Source organism: Patagioenas fasciata, chromosome 18 (assembly GCF_037038585.1).
Source record: "Patagioenas fasciata isolate bPatFas1 chromosome 18, bPatFas1.hap1, whole genome shotgun sequence".
Taxonomy (NCBI): domain Eukaryota; kingdom Metazoa; phylum Chordata; class Aves; order Columbiformes; family Columbidae; genus Patagioenas; species Patagioenas fasciata.
The window spans coordinates 12,077,118-12,094,374 of NC_092537.1; the positions used below are offsets into that span (position 1 = coordinate 12,077,118).

The 17,257-nt window shown below is 49.1% G+C and overlaps 1 protein-coding gene across 24 annotated transcripts in view; it reads right to left on the minus strand.

The window, feature by feature from the left end:
• LOC136109475 (dynein axonemal heavy chain 9) overlaps positions 1–17,257 on the minus strand; it is a 195,468-nt gene that overhangs the window by 89,925 nt on the left and 88,286 nt on the right. For 19 of the 24 annotated variants that reach the window (XM_071816490.1, XM_071816503.1, XM_071816491.1 and 16 more), the window contains 5 exons: positions 16,563–16,705; positions 13,210–13,371; positions 11,828–12,061; positions 5,702–5,962; positions 1,507–1,932 (listed from right to left, as the gene is read on the minus strand). In XM_071816490.1, the coding sequence (XP_071672591.1) occupies positions 1,507–1,932; positions 5,702–5,962; positions 11,828–12,061; positions 13,210–13,371; positions 16,563–16,705 (1,226 nt within the window). Of the gene's footprint in view, positions 1–1,506; positions 1,933–5,701; positions 5,963–7,623; positions 7,737–11,827; positions 12,062–13,209; positions 13,372–16,562; positions 16,706–17,257 lie in introns of those variants that run through there. The other 5 variants (XM_071816495.1, XM_071816494.1, XM_071816493.1 and 2 more) reach the window with 4 other exon arrangements.

The window sequence follows — 17,257 nt, forward strand, 5'->3', positions numbered from 1 at the left end:
ACAGGCTGAGAGAATTGGGGGGTTCAGCTGGAGAAGAGAAGCTCTGGGGAGACCTTAGTGTGGCCTTTTCATACGTCAATGGGGTTGATAAGAAAGATGGGGACAGACTTTTGAGCAGGGCCTGTTGCGATAGGACAAGGGGTGATGGTTTAAACTAAAGGAGGGAGATTCAGGCTGGACATGAGGAAGAAATTGTTGCCCTGAGGGTGGTGAGAGCCTGGCCCAGCTTGGCCAGAGAGGTGGTGGATGAACCATCCCTGGAGACATCCCAGGCCAGGCTGGGTAAAGATGTCCCTGCTGCGCTGCCTTTTTTCTTTTTTTTTTTAATTAGCAAAAAACTAAATAAGGATGATGCACAAGATTTGCCATCAGGGAGCTGTGCAGGGGCAAACTTTTAGCCTCGTACTTCAGCAGTCGTCATCCTGCAAAATACGCCCATCATCGGGGACTGAGCGCAGGGAACCAGCCCAGCACATGCTATGAGTGCTCTGAATGAGCCTCCGGTTCCTCTTCCCCCCCAGGAATACACTGGTTTGAGACAACGAGTTTCCTGAGGACCCAGGTGTAGAGTTAAATTACGTTTTGAAAAACTAGGTGGGAATAATAAGAATTATTAATTAGCCTTCCTTTCAAGGTGTAAGCAAGGCTGTCGAAGAACAGATGAAATGTAGAAAGCAGCAGTAAAAGGGACAGAACGGACTGCAATCTGCTGAATCTTTGGATTCCCACCCCACACGTGAGCACAGAGAAGCAGCTTGCTCCAAAGTGGAGGATTTCTCCCCAGGCAGTGACCAGTGTGACAAGTCACGGAATCCCAGAATGTCAGGGGTTGGAAGGGACCTGGAAAGCTCATCCAGTGCAATCCCCCCATGGAGCAGGAACACCCAGCTGAGGTTCCACAGGAAGGTGTCCAGGCGGGTTTGAATGTCTGCAGAGAAGGAGACTCCACAACCTCCCTGGGCAGCCTGGGCCAGGCTCTGACACCCTCACCATGAAAAAGTTTCTTCTTGTATTTAAGTGGAACCTCCTGTGTTCCAGTTTGCACCCATTCCCCCTTGTCCTATCATTGGTTGTCACCCAGAAGAGCCTGGCTCCATCCTCCTGACACTCCCCCTTTCCATACTGATCCCCATGAATGAGTCCCCCCTCAGTCTCCTCTTCTCCAGCTCCAGAGCCCCAGCTCCCTCAGCCTTTCCTCACATGGCAGATGCTCCACTCCCTTCAGCATCTTGGTGGCTGCGCTGGACTCCCTCCAGCAGTTCCCTGTCCTTCTGGAACTGAGGGGCCACAACTGGACACAATATTCCAGGTGTGGTCTCCCCAGGGCAGAGTAGAGGGGCAGGAGAACCTCTCTGACCTACTGACCACCCCCCTTCTGATCCAGCTCAGGTACCATTGGCCTTCCTGGCCACAAGGGCCCAGTGCTGGCTCATGGTCACCCTGCTGTCCCCAGGACCCCCAGGTCCCTTTCCCTTACACTGCTCCCACCGAAGGGCAAGCACTTACAGCAATCTTGGCCTTGATACTGGCCAGCTTGTCCTGGGCAGCCGCCAGCTCGGTGTTGGCCCTGCTCAGAGCCTGCCGCTTGGGCTGCACCTCGCAGAACACAGCGTGGAACCGCACCATGTTCACCACCCAGGAGCAGAGCCCGGCCGCCGCCAAGGACTTGGTGGTCACAAATTCGGGTTTAAACTTGGGATCCTGTAAATAGGGCTGCAGGGCTTTGAGGCAGTTCTCATGGATGTTCTCCTTGTCGAACTTGATCAAGGAGTCCAGGAAGCCATCCACCCTGGCCATGGCGGCTTTGGCTGCTTTCCAGCTCCTGTCCTTGGGAATCTTTCCTCCTGGGGCCATCAGCACCATCACGGCTGCGGTGACATTGCTGACAGCTGAAGGTGGTGAGCCAAAGGACCTCAGCTCCGTCAGATTCTTCTGAAAACGGGAAAACAAGGTTGTTAGACAAAAATGAATGGGTTTGCTTTCTACTTTGCAACTAATAGAGTCAGGCTCCCAAGCTATCAATCTGATAAATTGGGTTTCTTCCAGCCCAAACATTCTTGCCTCTAAATCACCGCTGTGCATGTCTGCAGCACATGTGCTCAGTTCCCTGCACCCGGACCAGCCCAGCCCCATGTTCCTCCTCACACTCCCACCCTTTCCCTGCTGCAGGAGGTTTTTTGCCGTCTCAGAAGATCAAGATAAGGAAAAAGGAAAACTTTCCAAATAATAACCTCTTCAAATTGCCCCCAGCCCCTCTAAAACTGCCTTGAAGCTCTTCTCTTTGTGCTCAAATACTCCCTGTGCCAGACACCCTTGCACTGAGGTCTTGTTGAACTATCTGTGTGCACCCCTGGGGCCATCATCCAGCCCAAATTTAGGCACTTAAACAAAGCACCTTTAGCAGGATGGCAGTCATTGGGGTGAACAGACAGTCCCCTCACAAGAAAATCAGCTAATCCACCTCCTCCACTGTCAACACAGGCAGCTTCAGTGAGTCCCTAATAGAAAGTGGGATGAATCTTAACCTAAGTTAAAAAAAGGTGAATTGCGGAGAAAGCACCTATTTCCTAACACCCTTGCAACTGTGACAATAAAGCAGTGCTGAGGATTTGATCTGCTGACATCTTAAATCTTGTCTCCACGCACACGCGATTTAGCTTCAGCATAGGAAAAACCAGCGCGGGTAACTCAGCTGTGCTCAGATGACACGCTGTTGTCAAAACAAGGATAAGGGCTGTTTCAACACTGGTTTAAGGAAAATCTATGAGTTTCAGTCAGCTCCTGTTTCTATCAGTTCTGAATAGTTTTTAATCTATTTTCTCTGATGTTCTGCTTCTATCAGTTTCTATCTGTGGCAGCAAGGTGCGAGAGTCTGGTACTTCTGAGCATTCATTTTTTAGATAAAGGTATCTGCCATGAATCTATTCCTAAATGTGTCTTCGTTTGCTTTGAGCTTTTCTTAATCATCGAGCTGGCAGAAACAGGCCCTTGGGAGCTGTGTGCATTTCCAGTGTGAAACGTCTCTAATTAACATGCTCGATGACACGGAGCCAACCGTGAGCACAGGCGAGCAGCCCGACATTCCCTCCTGTGTCCCCAGCACCCAGTTCAGCTCAGCCGGGAGCAGCACGGACGATGTGGCCTCTCCGGAGCCCCTGTGTGCTGGGGGTGCTGCTTGGGGGGCTCTGGCAAAGCAGCCTGTCTTTCACAGCCTGCATCTTGCTGGCAATGGGATGCTGAGTGGGTGCTGTTGTTCTTTCCCTAGGAAGTGAACACTTCACGGCATGACAGGAACGGGGACGCCACTGCCCTGGGTGGAGGGGAGGATGATGCTGTCCTGGTCAGGAGATGGAGGAAGCCCTGGGCAGCATGGGGTGCCTGGTTTCCTTCCCTATTGTGAGAGTTTCTGGCGCCACGGGAAGAGGACAAGCCAAGCCCATGGTGAGCGCCACGCTGATGAACTTGAGTACCATGTAAAAGGAGCTCTGCCCTTTTCCCTGACAGCATCAATCTGTTGCATTTTAATCACAGAATCATGGAATCATTTTGGTTGGAAGAGACCCTCAAGATCATCAAGTTCAACCATGACCTGACTCTGGCACTAATCCATGTTCCTATGAACCTCATCTCCGCATCTGTTCCACCCCTCCAGGGATGGTGGCTCCACCACTGCCCTGGGCAGCCTGTTCCAATGCTTGACAACCCTTTCCATTCAGAAATTTTTCCTGATATCCAATCTAAACCTCCCCTCGTGCAACTTGAAGCCATTCCCTCTCATCCTATCGCTTGCTATTCAGGAGAAGAGATCAACACCCTCCATGCTACAACCTTATATCACTCTAAATTCTTCTTCTGCACACTGGAGTATCCCCAGGATGGAAACCAGACAGGACACTGACACCGAGTGCCACCTGCCTCAGGAACCCCTATGGCATCCTCAGATGTCTCTGGACCATCTCCAGGGGGATATTCCTTGCAGGCAATTGCATGGCAAGTTTGTTGCTTTTGATACTGTCACTGTTTTCTGCTCTCTGTAACCTGTGCAGAGACTGAGCAGCACTGGCCAAGCACCATCCTCCTTCTCACACGGGCACAGGCTGCCCAGAGAGACAACTCTGCCTCCTCTTGCAAGTGCTTTGTGCCAAGCAGAGACCCACGGGCAGGGGAAGGCAGTCCCGGAGTCGCTGTGCCTTCATCTCCTCCTTCCCTCCTCCCAAAATGAGATGAGGATGTCGAAACATCAGATCCCCCGAGTTCCATGTCCTGCACTCCTTAGGGGATGCAGGTGCTGAGGAACAGCCCGCAGACAAATTGCACTGCAAGAGATAAAGGGCATTTTTGTCTCTAAAACCTGATTTCCTAAGTTTTCAAACTCACTGTCACATCTGGCTTTGCATTTTTTTGATTTTGCAGGTGCTCTGTGCTGTGTCTGTCATAACCTGCTGGGCATCCATCATGGTCCATATACTTATTACCTTAATTATTTTATGCATATACTATACAAGTCTGAATAGACATGGTTGTTCTTCTTTTAAACTAGCAGGTGACACTGGCACAGAAATGTCCATGTATCCACATACTTACTGAGCTTCTTGGTAGCTAACTATGTATATTTACTGCTGCATTCTACTTGACAGTTTTTCTCACTATTTTCCATATTAATGTTGCATATAGCAGTGCTGCCCAAAGAAGACAGATAATTGGGGAGAAACTGTATATACACACACAAATATTGCTGATTATTCACATTAGTAAGCAGGTCAAGCTCTCCGGCGCATCTCCGATCAGCAGGTAAAGGAGACCATGCCTTCCAGTGCTCTGCTACTGCAGCTTCACAGGTCCCTAGAGAAAAATCCCAGCATCTCCCTAATCTTTGCCTAATGAAATATTCTACAGCTCCAGCACGAAACCAAAACTAATAAGGAGACAAACATTTTCCCTTTGTACAGTCCTTTCCCTTCCAGGAACAAGAGCCAAAGCAACACATCTCTGCAGCAAAGCCATGTTTTCTGAAAGCTAATTAAACAGCAAACCCATTCCTGATGATGGAGAGTTGTTTTCCTCTCCCCCAACGGGGCTATGACTGAGCCATGGTTTGAGGCATGACAGAGCCTTGCCTTGCTGCAATCATGGGATTCATTCTGATTTTCCAGCTGCACCAGGTGCTTGGCCACTGCTCTGCCCTGGGTGCAGCAGGAGTTTTCTGCTCCAGGATGCCGTGTGAACTTCAAGTCAAGATAAATTGTAGGTCCGTCCAGGTTCCAGTATAAGTTGGGGAATGACCTGAGCAACCTGAGCTGTTGAAGGTGTCCCTGCTCATGGCAGGGGTGGCACTGGGGGAGCTTTGAAGGTCCCTCCAACCTAAACCATCCTGTGATTCTATGGATCTATGATTCTAAGGTGACCTTCCCTTCCTTGTGGGGCAGAACCAACGAGCAGTGGAGCCAGCCAACAGTGGAGAAGAGGTGCAAACGAAACACCCACCTCCAGTTCCTCCTGCTCTCCATAAACATGAGTAAAAGGCAACTTGGTGCAGCCTTGCTGCTACTCTAAGTTACACCAAGAACCCAGTATGTACCAGCTGGGAGGAAGCTGGAGGAGGGTGAATACATTGCCCAAAAATTTGGGCCATCAGATGATATTTCCCCCTGCTCCAATGCAGTTGGCAGATACTGGATTCCCAGGGGAATCTTTACCCTACCTTGTTAAGGGTGTTCAGAGCAGCCTGGGCAGCCTCCAGGGCAGGCTCAGCTTTGGCCAGGTCCTCCTCGCAGTCCTTCTGTTTCTGCTCGACCTCCTGGGTGATAAGTGCCACTTTCTGCTCCTCCTCATCAGCAATCGCCTTTTCCCTGCTCACTTTCTCCGTCTCCACTCCTACCACCCGGATCAGCTTGTCAGCATCCTCATTCTTCTGCTTCAGCTCCACTTCTTGGGCTGCCAGCCTGGCCTTCAGCTCATCCACCTGGAGGGAAGAAACACATGTGGGAGCACAGACATGCACCAACCTGTTCCTGCCCTGCACAGCAGCACAGGGTCACACTCCGGAGGGGCTGAGCAGCACTCAAAAGCACAGAGGGCCTGTGGGCAAAGCAAGCAATGCCGCGGTAGCACAGAAAAGCGGTATTCTAGCTGTTAGCAAGATTTGCTGCTCTCCTTTGCCCATGGTTGCTTGGGTCAGGGTCGGTGTGTGTGGTGCACACAGTGGAGCAGCCTGCGAGCGGTGAGGAACCCAGCAGGGGAGAAACCCCATCAGCAGATGGAGCTGCTGAGGTTGTCCCAGCCCTGCTCCCTGCCTGGAAAGAGGACTGAGGTGCCAGGGCAATGCAAATGCTGCTTTGAGTATGATCTGATGGGAAGCAGGTGGAAACTTTCATTTCAGCTGTTCCTGGGATTGCCTTTGTGCAATCAGGAGCCTCACCATAGGCCAGGCACTTGCAGCAAGCTGTTCTCATCAGAAAACCAAATACACCCAGCTGTCACCTCTCTTTGAACACGAGATCTGGTGTCACATCACGTCCCCTCTAACAGAGGCACGCATGCACTGTACATATGTGTTTGGCAGTGGCGATGACGCACTACAATTCAGCTACGCTTTCTTTCTCTTCTCAGCCTTGACACCTACAGAACAGAGCAGGTGTTATTTTGCCACGTGCAGGTTTTGAGGAGGTCCTGTGCACCAGGAACCCCCTGCTTGCCAGGCACACCCTGCAACACACCTCCTCCCCCCCGCACCCCGCACACACACGGCAGAAGAAGATGCCCATCAGTTCCCTTACAACCATCAGGTCCCACAGACTTGTGGCACTAAGGGCATTTTTCACACCACAAACATCATGATTGTGATCTGCTGACACATACAGCCCTTGTCAGACATCCAAGGCTCAAGGGACTTTACATTGTGGAATCATAGAATCATTTTGGTTGGAAAAGACCTTTAAGATCACCAAGTTCAACTGTTTAACCTACACTGGCACTAACTCACATCCGTAACAACCTCATCTCCACATCTGTCCAACCCTTCAGGGATGGTGACTCCAGCACTGCCCTGGGCAGCCTGTTCCAATGCCCCACAGCCCTTTGGGGAAGAAATTGTTCCCCAGATCCAACCTCAACCTCCCCTGGTGCAACTTGAGGCCATTTCCTCTGCTCCTGGTGCTTGTTCCTGGGGAGCAGAGCCCGACCCCCCCTGGCTCCGAGCTCCTTTCAGGCAGTTCAGAGATCAGAAGGTCTCCCCTCAGCTCCTGTTCTCCAGCTGAACCCCACAGGTCCCTCAGCCGCTCCCATCACACTTCTGCTCCAATTCGTGATGTCAAATGAGCTTGAGAAGGGATCCCCCATTCAGCTGGCAGCCTCGAGGCACAGCAGTGGTAGCAGCTCCACCAAGCAGCTACTCAGACGCGTAAGGTAAGAGCACTTTCAGCAACAGGCTGGAGCACTCACATGGTGGGGCAGCTCACACTGGCTCTCACTCCAAGACAAAAAGTCTCTTTCTAAAAGCACCATATCGATTAATTTCCACAGGCTCTGTGCAGACCATGGAGTTTTTCCCTGTCCTGAGGTCAGGCGCATAAAGGATTACTTAATGCTCCTTCAATACATCTTTACCTACATAAAAGTACTTACTAGAAGGGAAGTCAGACACTTGCTTTTGTTGATAATTCCATTTTTATACCAGAAGAGAGAGCAAGATTTGCAATCATATAAACTGAAGCTATTGACATTCGGCATCAGCTTCAAGTGGAGAGCGGTTTCTTAGAAGCCTCTTTGTGCGCTTCAGTCATTGTCACCTCCTGCTGCCCAGCACTACAATGCTGTTTTCACCTGGGCAAAGACGCAACTGTAAATCCAGATGACTCCAGCCTTCAGGAGCATGTAATCCCTTCATTCAGCAAACTCAGCAGCAGCTTCTTGTTCAGCTCCACATCTTTGGGGATTGCAGGAAACTGAAGTGGGAGGCTTCACTGATAGCAGATATGGCTTGTGAGCTTCTGCCCAAAAATGATGTGCTGGATATAGACATGAATGGGAGCTTTAGGGGTTTACGTGGCCACAACAAAACAAGTGAGGGATTAAAACCCACCAGCACTCAACAGCTGATGTAAATTCAGCCCTCAGCACAGCCCCTGAGAACAGAAAATGTTCTGACAAAACCTTCTTTCAGCCAAGCACATGTAATAGCGGAAGGGTAAATGACTTGCTATAACACTGTCAGGATTTTAAAATCAAGAAATTCAGTTGGGGCTTTGCCCGAATGAAACATTTGGAAGGCCAGAGGTGTGTGTTACTGTGAAGGTGTGTGTTACTGCCCAGTTTGGCTTGGGCAACATGTTAAATTCCCAGTGGAAATGATCCAAGTGGGAGCTGAGGACCCTCTGCTAACAGACCTCGCCACATCTGGGGGACGTTTGCTGACCTCCAGCCTCCCTCACCTGTGTAAGGAAACAAATCACACTTCCCCAGTGAGGCTACAGCTCAAACACAGTTGAACAGAGACAATTTAATAGTGTTTGTGCAGTGGAAAGAGAGAAACAGGAGCTACGCCTAAACAACTAAATCCACTCTCTTTAGTGGTATCCTGGGGGCAGCACCAGGAATGCAGATTTATGAACTGCACTCCTCCAGTTTCACCCCCTCAACACATCAAACAAATTTCCTTTAATGCCAGGCTCGTTTCCACAGCAAAACCAGTCTGTCACATCCATTTCTCCTCCCTTCCCACACAGCCTGATGCCCAGACATGAAAACGCCTGATGAGACAGCGCTGAGCGGGGCGGGCTCACACCGCCGCCTCGGGAAGGCACAGCTGAAATATTTAATGCGCTCCCATGGGTGGCCTGCGGAGCCGTCCCTGGCACAGCAATGCCAGGAATAAAGGCATGAAAAATTCTCCTCTTTCTACAAACGTCACGGTAACCAGGTACTCAGATTTCCCCTCTCTCACACCAAAAAGGGTGGCAGCTTGCACACAGAGCTATTTGCTGCTTCTTCGGAAACTTTTGGGTAACACTTCAAGAATAATTGTACAAAGAGAGACCGAGGTGGCAGGAAAAATGACAGCAGACCATCACCCCAGAGTGAGGAGAGAACACTATTAATCTCTGTGTGTGGTATTTCCAGCAGACATTGGTGGGTTGAAGTCCCCCACAAGAACAAGGGCTGGCGATCAGGAGACTTCTCCCAGCTGCCCACAGAATATTGCACCTGCCTCTTCATCCTGGTTGGGTGGGCTGTAACAAACCCCCACCAGGATATTGGCCTTGTTGGCCTTCTTACCCATGAACACTCAACCAGGACAGAGCAAGAAGAATTATTAAAGAACAGAAAACCTGCAGGGCAGGTTCCCAGAAGACTCATTTTACCTCATTTTCCCTGCTTTGTTTCAAGAACACAAAATACATCACAAAGGTCAGCGACTAATTGATAGAGCAAGCAAGACTTGGATCTGGAATCCAGTGATGCAATATTAACCAAGGTCATCCAAAAAATGACTCAGCAACGGGCTCTGAACAGAGAGCTGACCTCTTCATGGTGAACATCACTTGGAAAAACAAATGACTCATCCCATGCATCTTCCTAAGTCTTCTATGTCCTAATAACTGGAAGCCGGCTCCTACTTTTCAGGGTACTGAGGACAGTCGCTGTCTTCAGGGAAAGATGGTGAGGAAACATAGGAAATGGAAAACATTTCTTTAGAAGAAAAGTTGGTCAACAGTATCAAGTTGTCCAGAGCAGGGACGAGGGGTGGAGAGGGGAAACAAGTCAAAGGAGGGGGAAGAGGTTATTTTGAAGTTGGAATGGTTAAGTCAAAATGTACCCCGCAACTATTTGCACAACAGCTCCCTCATGCTGAGGCCACACTGGAAGGTCTATAGAAATGCATAAAACTCATAATTAACTTGTCGTGGCATCCAAGCAGCAGGAAACTGGAGAATCCTGGTGACAGGAGCACTAGTCCTCAGACTTAAGGCCACATCCAGGTATCGAAATCCTCCACCTTTGCTTATAAATTTAAAGAAAAAAACAAAAACAAAACAACCCACAACATATCACTTTCAAGCACCACGACACAGCTTGGAGATGACACACCTGAGACATAAGACTTGTCAGCTCCTCAGCACCAGGACCAACCATGGGTGAGTGTAAAGTTCAGACAAGATTGAACGTTCTGGTATGATTTTCACTACTGCTAAATATCCACACCCTTGTTTCAACTCGGCAGCAGTTATGACTATTGCACACATCTGATATTTCAGGTGTTTAATTTTAGGCCCCCAGTGCTAATCTCAGATTCAAATTTGACACATTTGTCCTCACTGCTCTGCATCTTCAGGAACCTCACAAACAGGCGTTTCTCACCCAGCTTTACTCCAACCAGATATGAACATCGCTTCCTTTTATCCTTCTCGCGACAGTAAAATAGACAAGACCCCAAGGTGCTGTGGCTCCCCATCTCCTCCCCAGCCCTCCACCACTCCTCAGCACCTCTTCTGTGGCTGGTCAGAGAACCCTTGCCAACAAAACACCCATATGCAGATACAACTGAAGAATACAAAAGGTTCCCATGTTTGACCGACACTACAGGGACTTGTTTCCTCTCAAAAGGTTGGTTTCATATTAGTTGCTTGCAATAAAAAATAGACCTAACCCAAATTTTCCATCACTGGGACACCACCAAAACCAGCAGCAATGCACAGGTCAGCAAAATGATTTCCCCCCATAGGTAGGGTGGGTGTGAGGTCGCTCTGGTTGACATCACTGGTTCTAACTGGTGTTCTCTGCTACTGGCTGTTCAACCGCAGCCCCATCCTTCCGCAGGAGATGACAGAACCTGCAAAAGGGGCATGAAACATGCCCCCTCCCATTCTGTGTCCTCAAAGACCTGTCCTGCACCATGAAGAAAGCAAGTGCTCAAGTGAGACGCAGGCTCTCAGAGCCAAGAGGCACTAATAAAGCCCATACATCACCCTCCAGCGAGGCACATACCCTTCTGAGCACGACAGACGTCGTTTATGTCAGCAGCATTACCCAGAGCACATAGGCAGAAGGGAGTGAACCCGCTAGTCCTTCATTCCCACCAACCCCCTGCATTTCCTCAGAGCAGCTTCAGGAGAGGTCCATTTGCCACAGCAGAAGCTTGTAAGTGAACATTTGAAACAGTTAATAGAATATGAAATGGAGAGAAAAACGGGAGCTAGCAACTGGTGTAGACAGCAAAGCTCTGAAAGGCAGTTTGAGTCACTACAGAGGGGTTTGTGAAATACTCAGAACAACATCCAGTCTTTACTGCACAAGAGTGCCAGTGCTGGTCCTTAGCAGGGCGATTTGGGGATGGCTGGTCTACATTTCAGACATGCAGTAGTTTCCCTCAAAGATGGACAGCATAATGCAAGGAAAAATGAACATCAGCTATATTTTAAAAGGATTCTTGCTGAAGTCATTGTAGATCCCCTGGATGCTACTCCAAAAATCACTGATCTCCCTCTATTTTATAAGGTATTTTGTCACAACTGAAAGATAATAATTAAAAGATGTACATAGCCAGTTGGATCCCTATCTCATTTCAGTTCCTGTGATCTGTCACCAGGGACTGGCACCACCCCAGCAGCAGGGACTGAATATACATCCCTCCCCTTCTCCTTTCCAGTACAGACACAACTCCTGCTCCTCAAAGAACCAGTTCACACCAGACTAGAGCCAGGATCTAGCGCAAATTTTACACCCTGCACAGTTCCAGCCGGTAAAGTTCTCCTTCAAACCAGGATGAGGAGATGCCTCTAACAGAGAAACACGAAAACCCATCAGCTTTTAACCCCAAGGGTTTGCTTACCTGTGCAGATGTGCTCTTGAGCTTCTCCAGGCCATTCTCCAGCCGCTCCATTTTTGCTTTTAAATCCTTGCCCTTCTTCAGTAGCAAATTCTGATAGAGTTTGATTTGCTCCAGGAAGGACTTTGGAGTGGTGTAGTTATATCGTCGCTCATTGCTCAGATACAATCGCGAAATCTCGTTGACACTTGTGTGGACATAGGCCATGAATTTGCTTATTGAATCTTTCACTGAATCCTAAAAGTAAGATGAGAAGACAAGGAGAAAATATTTCAAACTGAACAACTATATGTAGTGCAGATCTGTGCCATATACAAAGGAATTTATTAACATTTTATTCTGCTGCAGCAAAATCCAGGCTGGAACATCTAAGTTGATCCCTTTTCATTTGTTATCTCTAAAATAACTTTGTCTGTTCATGTACTGTACACCTCTTTTTATATCTTTTTATCTCATATTTTATCTTATTCCAAGCAATTTTTCTAGCATTAAGCTCTATAAAATAACAGCCTTTCAAGCATAAATTTGGGCTTTTCTCCTCTACAAATACGGAAAGCACACACATAAAAAGAAACATTGTAGACTTTATTCTGCAAAAATCCTGCCCAGAAAAGCTAAATAAACATAACTGAATCTCTTTTAGTCTAGCAGCAGGTTGTCATCAATGAGAACTTGACATAATTTTGCCCTTGAGAATTACAGGCGCTCAGACACGCCTGTGGAGAGCAAAGCCCATGTTCCCTGCAATAACCATAAGCATTAGGTTATTTCCTGCACCGATTTGTAAGCTGCCGCTCTTGCTTGCAAAGCAGTGGTGTGTCTGGCAGTGCTATCAGTGCACAAACACAACATGGTGCCCACGGCCATGCTTCAGCCGAGGGCTGTGCCCCTCTCTGAAAAACCTGCTTTGCTTAAGTTAATTAGAATCATAGAAACATTTTGGTTGGAAGAGACACTTGAGAACATCAAGTGTAACGATAACTTAACTCTGGTATTAAATCATGGCCCTAAGAACTTAATCTCTGTCTAACCCCTCCACAAGGATGGTGACTCCATCACTGCCCTGGGCAGCCTGTTCCAATGCCCGACAGCCCTTTGGGGAAGAAACCTTAGTTAATATCCAATCTGAACCTTCCCTGGCACAACTTGAGGCCATTTTCTCTCATCCTAAAGCAGTAGAGAGTTACCAGCAATTCCTCTCTGAACGGTCACCCAGATGTCCTGGGTGAGTGCTGTCCCTGCAGTGCTGTCCCCATCGCGAGAGGCACTGCTTGCACCAAGCAGAGGGACATGTCACACCTGGCTGCCACCAGCACCCCCCACAGAGGAACCCAAACCCAGGCACGGCCATGGCGGCCCCAGATGCCAGTGGGTGAGGTGCTCACCTCCACGGTCTCTGTTTCTTGCAGAAAGCGGAGGCTGACAGACTCGAGGGCCTCCTGCGGCCACTCCTGGAACCAGTCTATGGCCGTGCAGCTGACGATGGCAGGGAATCTCCTGCTGCGGACACGGAGCTTGCTGCCCACGGGCGAAAAACACAGCACAACCTGCAGAGCCCAGGGAAGGAGAACGTGAGAAGACACAGCCAGGAGCAGGCATGGGGTTCCAGCTGCACAGCCCAGCTCAGGCTCTTCCATCCACTTCCAACAGGCACAGACTGAAACACAGGAGGCTCCATCTGAACATGAGCAGAAACTTGTTTGCTGGGAGGTGCCAGAGCCTGGCCCAGGCTGCCCAGAGCGGGTGTGGAGTCTCCTTCTCTGAGACAATGAAACCCGCCTGGACCCACCTGTGTGATCTGCTCTGTGACCCTGCGTGAGCAGGGCTTGGACTGGGGATCTGCAGAGGGCCCTTCAGCCCCCACCAGGCTGGGATTCCATGAATGGAAGATCTCACAGCACCAGCTGAGGTTACAGCAACCTCAGTCCTTGAGCCCTTGCACTTCAGGCCAGCAAGCCTGGCATGGAAAAAACATAATGTGGCAGTGAACACATTTTTTCTCTGCAATAAAGACAAGCAGTGGTGTTAAACATTGCCATGGTCAAAAGCAGAAGCCTGGCACACTTTCAAGCTTGAAGCTGGGTTTTAATAAAACCACCCTTCCCTGCTTCAGCAGTGAAACAAAGCTTTGCCCAGCAGGGAACTGGCATCTGTATTCAAGTGGTGCAACCAGGAATTAAAGTGAATGGATCTAAATTCTCCTGGCAGGACCACAGGCCCACCTGGGCTGTTTCCCCGAAAGCAGCACTGAAAAGAGTCGAGGTGGCTCAAACTCAAAATCTGCTTTTATCAGAGTGAGACATTTTTTGAATAGAGAAACCTCAAAACAAAGCAGAACAGAAATAAAAGCATTTATGAATATATTTTCCCTACTCATTGCATTTTTGTGCAGCAGGTCCTTTGCTTTTCAGGCTTTTATTTCAGTCCAGCTGCTAAAAGTTTCTGATTTGCAGCAAATTGTGCAGTGTATGTGGGCCCCTGGGGGTCTCTCTTTGCATTATTCTGGGGCCTGGTCAAGAGGCTGTGACTCCCTTGCCCAGCATCCCCTCTGCCCTGCACCATTTCTCCTTCCTCCACCCTTATCCCTTCCCTCATCCCCTGCCTTTCCTGCAGGCTGGGAGCCTCCTGCCCCACAGCCGCTTGGCCCACAGCTCCTCTTGGCAGCACAAGCTCTGCCTTTGCCAGCAGGAAACTCCTTCTGGAAGGATGTAAAGTCAGGACAAGGCAAAGTACCTTTCCTCTTTGTTGCCTCACAACCAGCTTTAACAGCAAGATAAGACCCAAGAACCAAACAAAACCTACCACTACTGTTCATCACAGCCCTTTTCCTGTGAGACCGCTGTGGCTCATAAATCCATATGAGCTTTGTTAATTGGCCACAAAGCAGGACATGGACAAGATGCCACCATGCAATGAAGTAGCAACATGTGAGCAAGGACCAGCTTGGGAAGCAGTGTATCTCACTCAGTGCATCATCCCTCTCCTACTTGTTAGCCCTGGCTGGTACCTTAGCAAGTGTCATAGGACAGGCTGCGGTTAGCTCAGATGTCGCTATAGTGGGTCAACACCTCCATCACGATCTGTTTTTCAGAAGCCACAAAAGAACAGCCTGTAACAAACACACTTTAGTTTCCATTTCAGAAGAGGCAGCTGAACTGAGAGCTCCTGCTCCTCTGCCATGGCCACTGCGTGTGGGGACAGACACACAGAAATCCTTCCTGCACCTTCAAGCATACGCCTTGGGCACCTCTACGTTTTTCTGTCAGGGCCAGGCAAGCTTCAGGAAGCTGTCCATGTACAAAAGCCTCTTCACAGGATCCCAGACTGATTGGGTTGAAGGGACCTCTGCAGATCCCCCAGTCCAAGCCCTGCTCACGCAGGGTCACAGAGCAGATCACACAGGTGGGTCCAGGCGGGTTTCAATGTCTCAGAGAAGGAGACTCCACACCCGCTCTGGGCAGCCTGGGCCAGGCCCTGGCACCTCCCAGCAAACAAGTTTCTGCTCATGTTCAGATGGAGCCTCCTGTGTTTCAGTCTGTGCCCGTTGCCCCTCACCCTGGCGCTGGGCACCACTGAACAGAGTCTGGTCCATCCTCTGACACCCACCCTGGAGATATTTATAAGCATAAATAATACTTCCTAGCTGACCCCATCCATCTGCTGTAACACACGGTTAAGGAGAAGGGTAGAAAAAAGAGAAGGGATCAGCCTCAAGTAAATCATATTCACACTGCCCTTCCAGTGCACCACAATAACAGGAATAGATCCATGAGGGGACGGGAGGCAGAAGACAACCAAGATGCTGAAAAGTCACAAAACAGCATCAGGACTCATCAGAAAATCCCCTCTACACCCAGAGAGGGAAAGAGCAGGACTGCATTCCCTCTCCTTGGGCACCTACACTGTGGCATGGTCCTCAAATTTTCCCTCAAAAATTAATTTTCCAGTTGTTCCCCATCCTAAACATGTACCTTCCCACATCAAAAAAGCAATGGGCCACCCTATCTCGTTGACCGTGTCCCACCAACACAAACGGAGCAGTAAGGAGGAGGACATGCTTTCATTGAGCAAAGATCAAGGCTTCTCTCTTTGCCCTCCCCAGCTCCTGGCCCTGTGCCGGCAGCAGTGAACAGCGCTGCAGAGGGGTAAACACCTTCTGGAACAGTCTCACTCTCCTGTGCGCCTCACTGTGCTTTCCCCGTGAGCTGAGCACACATGGGAAATAGTCCTGAAACTGTTCTGGGATCTTTTGGACATATTCATAAGGTCTTTCTATGCTGGATTATGGGCTGTGCTGGAAGAAATCCTGTAGGCACGTTGCATGCCACTCAGTTTCCAGCACTCTGTTTTTAAGATAATACTTCATTTCTTCTGGCAATGGAACCCCAACAACATGAACACTGATCCCCTCAGCAGCTCTTTCAAGCAGCAAGACCTCGTCCTGATGCACCCCTGTGCCCGGCTTTGAAAAGGGAGCGGCTGGTCCTGCTCAGCTCTTGAAAGAGAACATTCTCAACTTCCATGGTGCTTTCTAACACCCAAGAAGTGATGGCAACAGAGAGCATTTCCTGCACTTCAGTACTACTTGCTGAGTGCATCACAGTTCTCATCATGAACAGGCAGAAAAGCCTTTCAGGCTGCGGTCTGACCTTCCTACCAGGCAGCCCAAAGCATCTTCACCCCATGCTCCTGCACCAAGGCAGATGGCGAAGACCTGAACTCCCCCAGCCTGTCTCACCTTCAGCTGCCGTCGAACACGCTCTATAAAAAACTTCCAGCAAGTCTCCCTGGAGTCCACCAGCCCTCGGCCTTTGACTTCATTCCTCACGCTGTTGATTATGTTTTCTACTTCATCATCGGGGAAGAGATCGGGGATTTCACCTGAGAAGAAGGCAGGTTTGGGTTTACTGGTCTGGATTTTGTTGCAGTCGCAGAGCAAAGTGAAGCAGGTGCCTCCCTCTTCAGGGCCTTGGGGAAAACCCTTCCCTGAGAAAAATCCTTGTGCCAGGTGCCCATAGGCCCCAGCAGCAGCAAAGTGGCACAGAACGGCATTCTGCTAAAAAATAAGCCCTTGTGAGAGCAACATTTCTCATAAAAGTATGAGCTAAACAAACACAGAATAAAGCCAAAGTACAGAAAGTCCATTTTTGTCAGATCGACAGTGCTGATTAGATTACAAAAAAAATCGCAAATACCTAATATGCTATACACAATAATGAAATAATTTCAGTTTTGCAAATCAGTTAGTTACCTGTACTGTTCCTGCAGCTGTTCAATGCCATTGCCAGTGCTGGTAAAATAACTCCCACATCACCAAAACATTTTAAAAGTCAGAAATCTTTTAAAAACTTTTTAAAGTTACTAGTTATGCAACTGATTGCCAAAAACATAACCAGCCAATTTTTCTTTTTTTTCTGGTTACTTAATTTATCA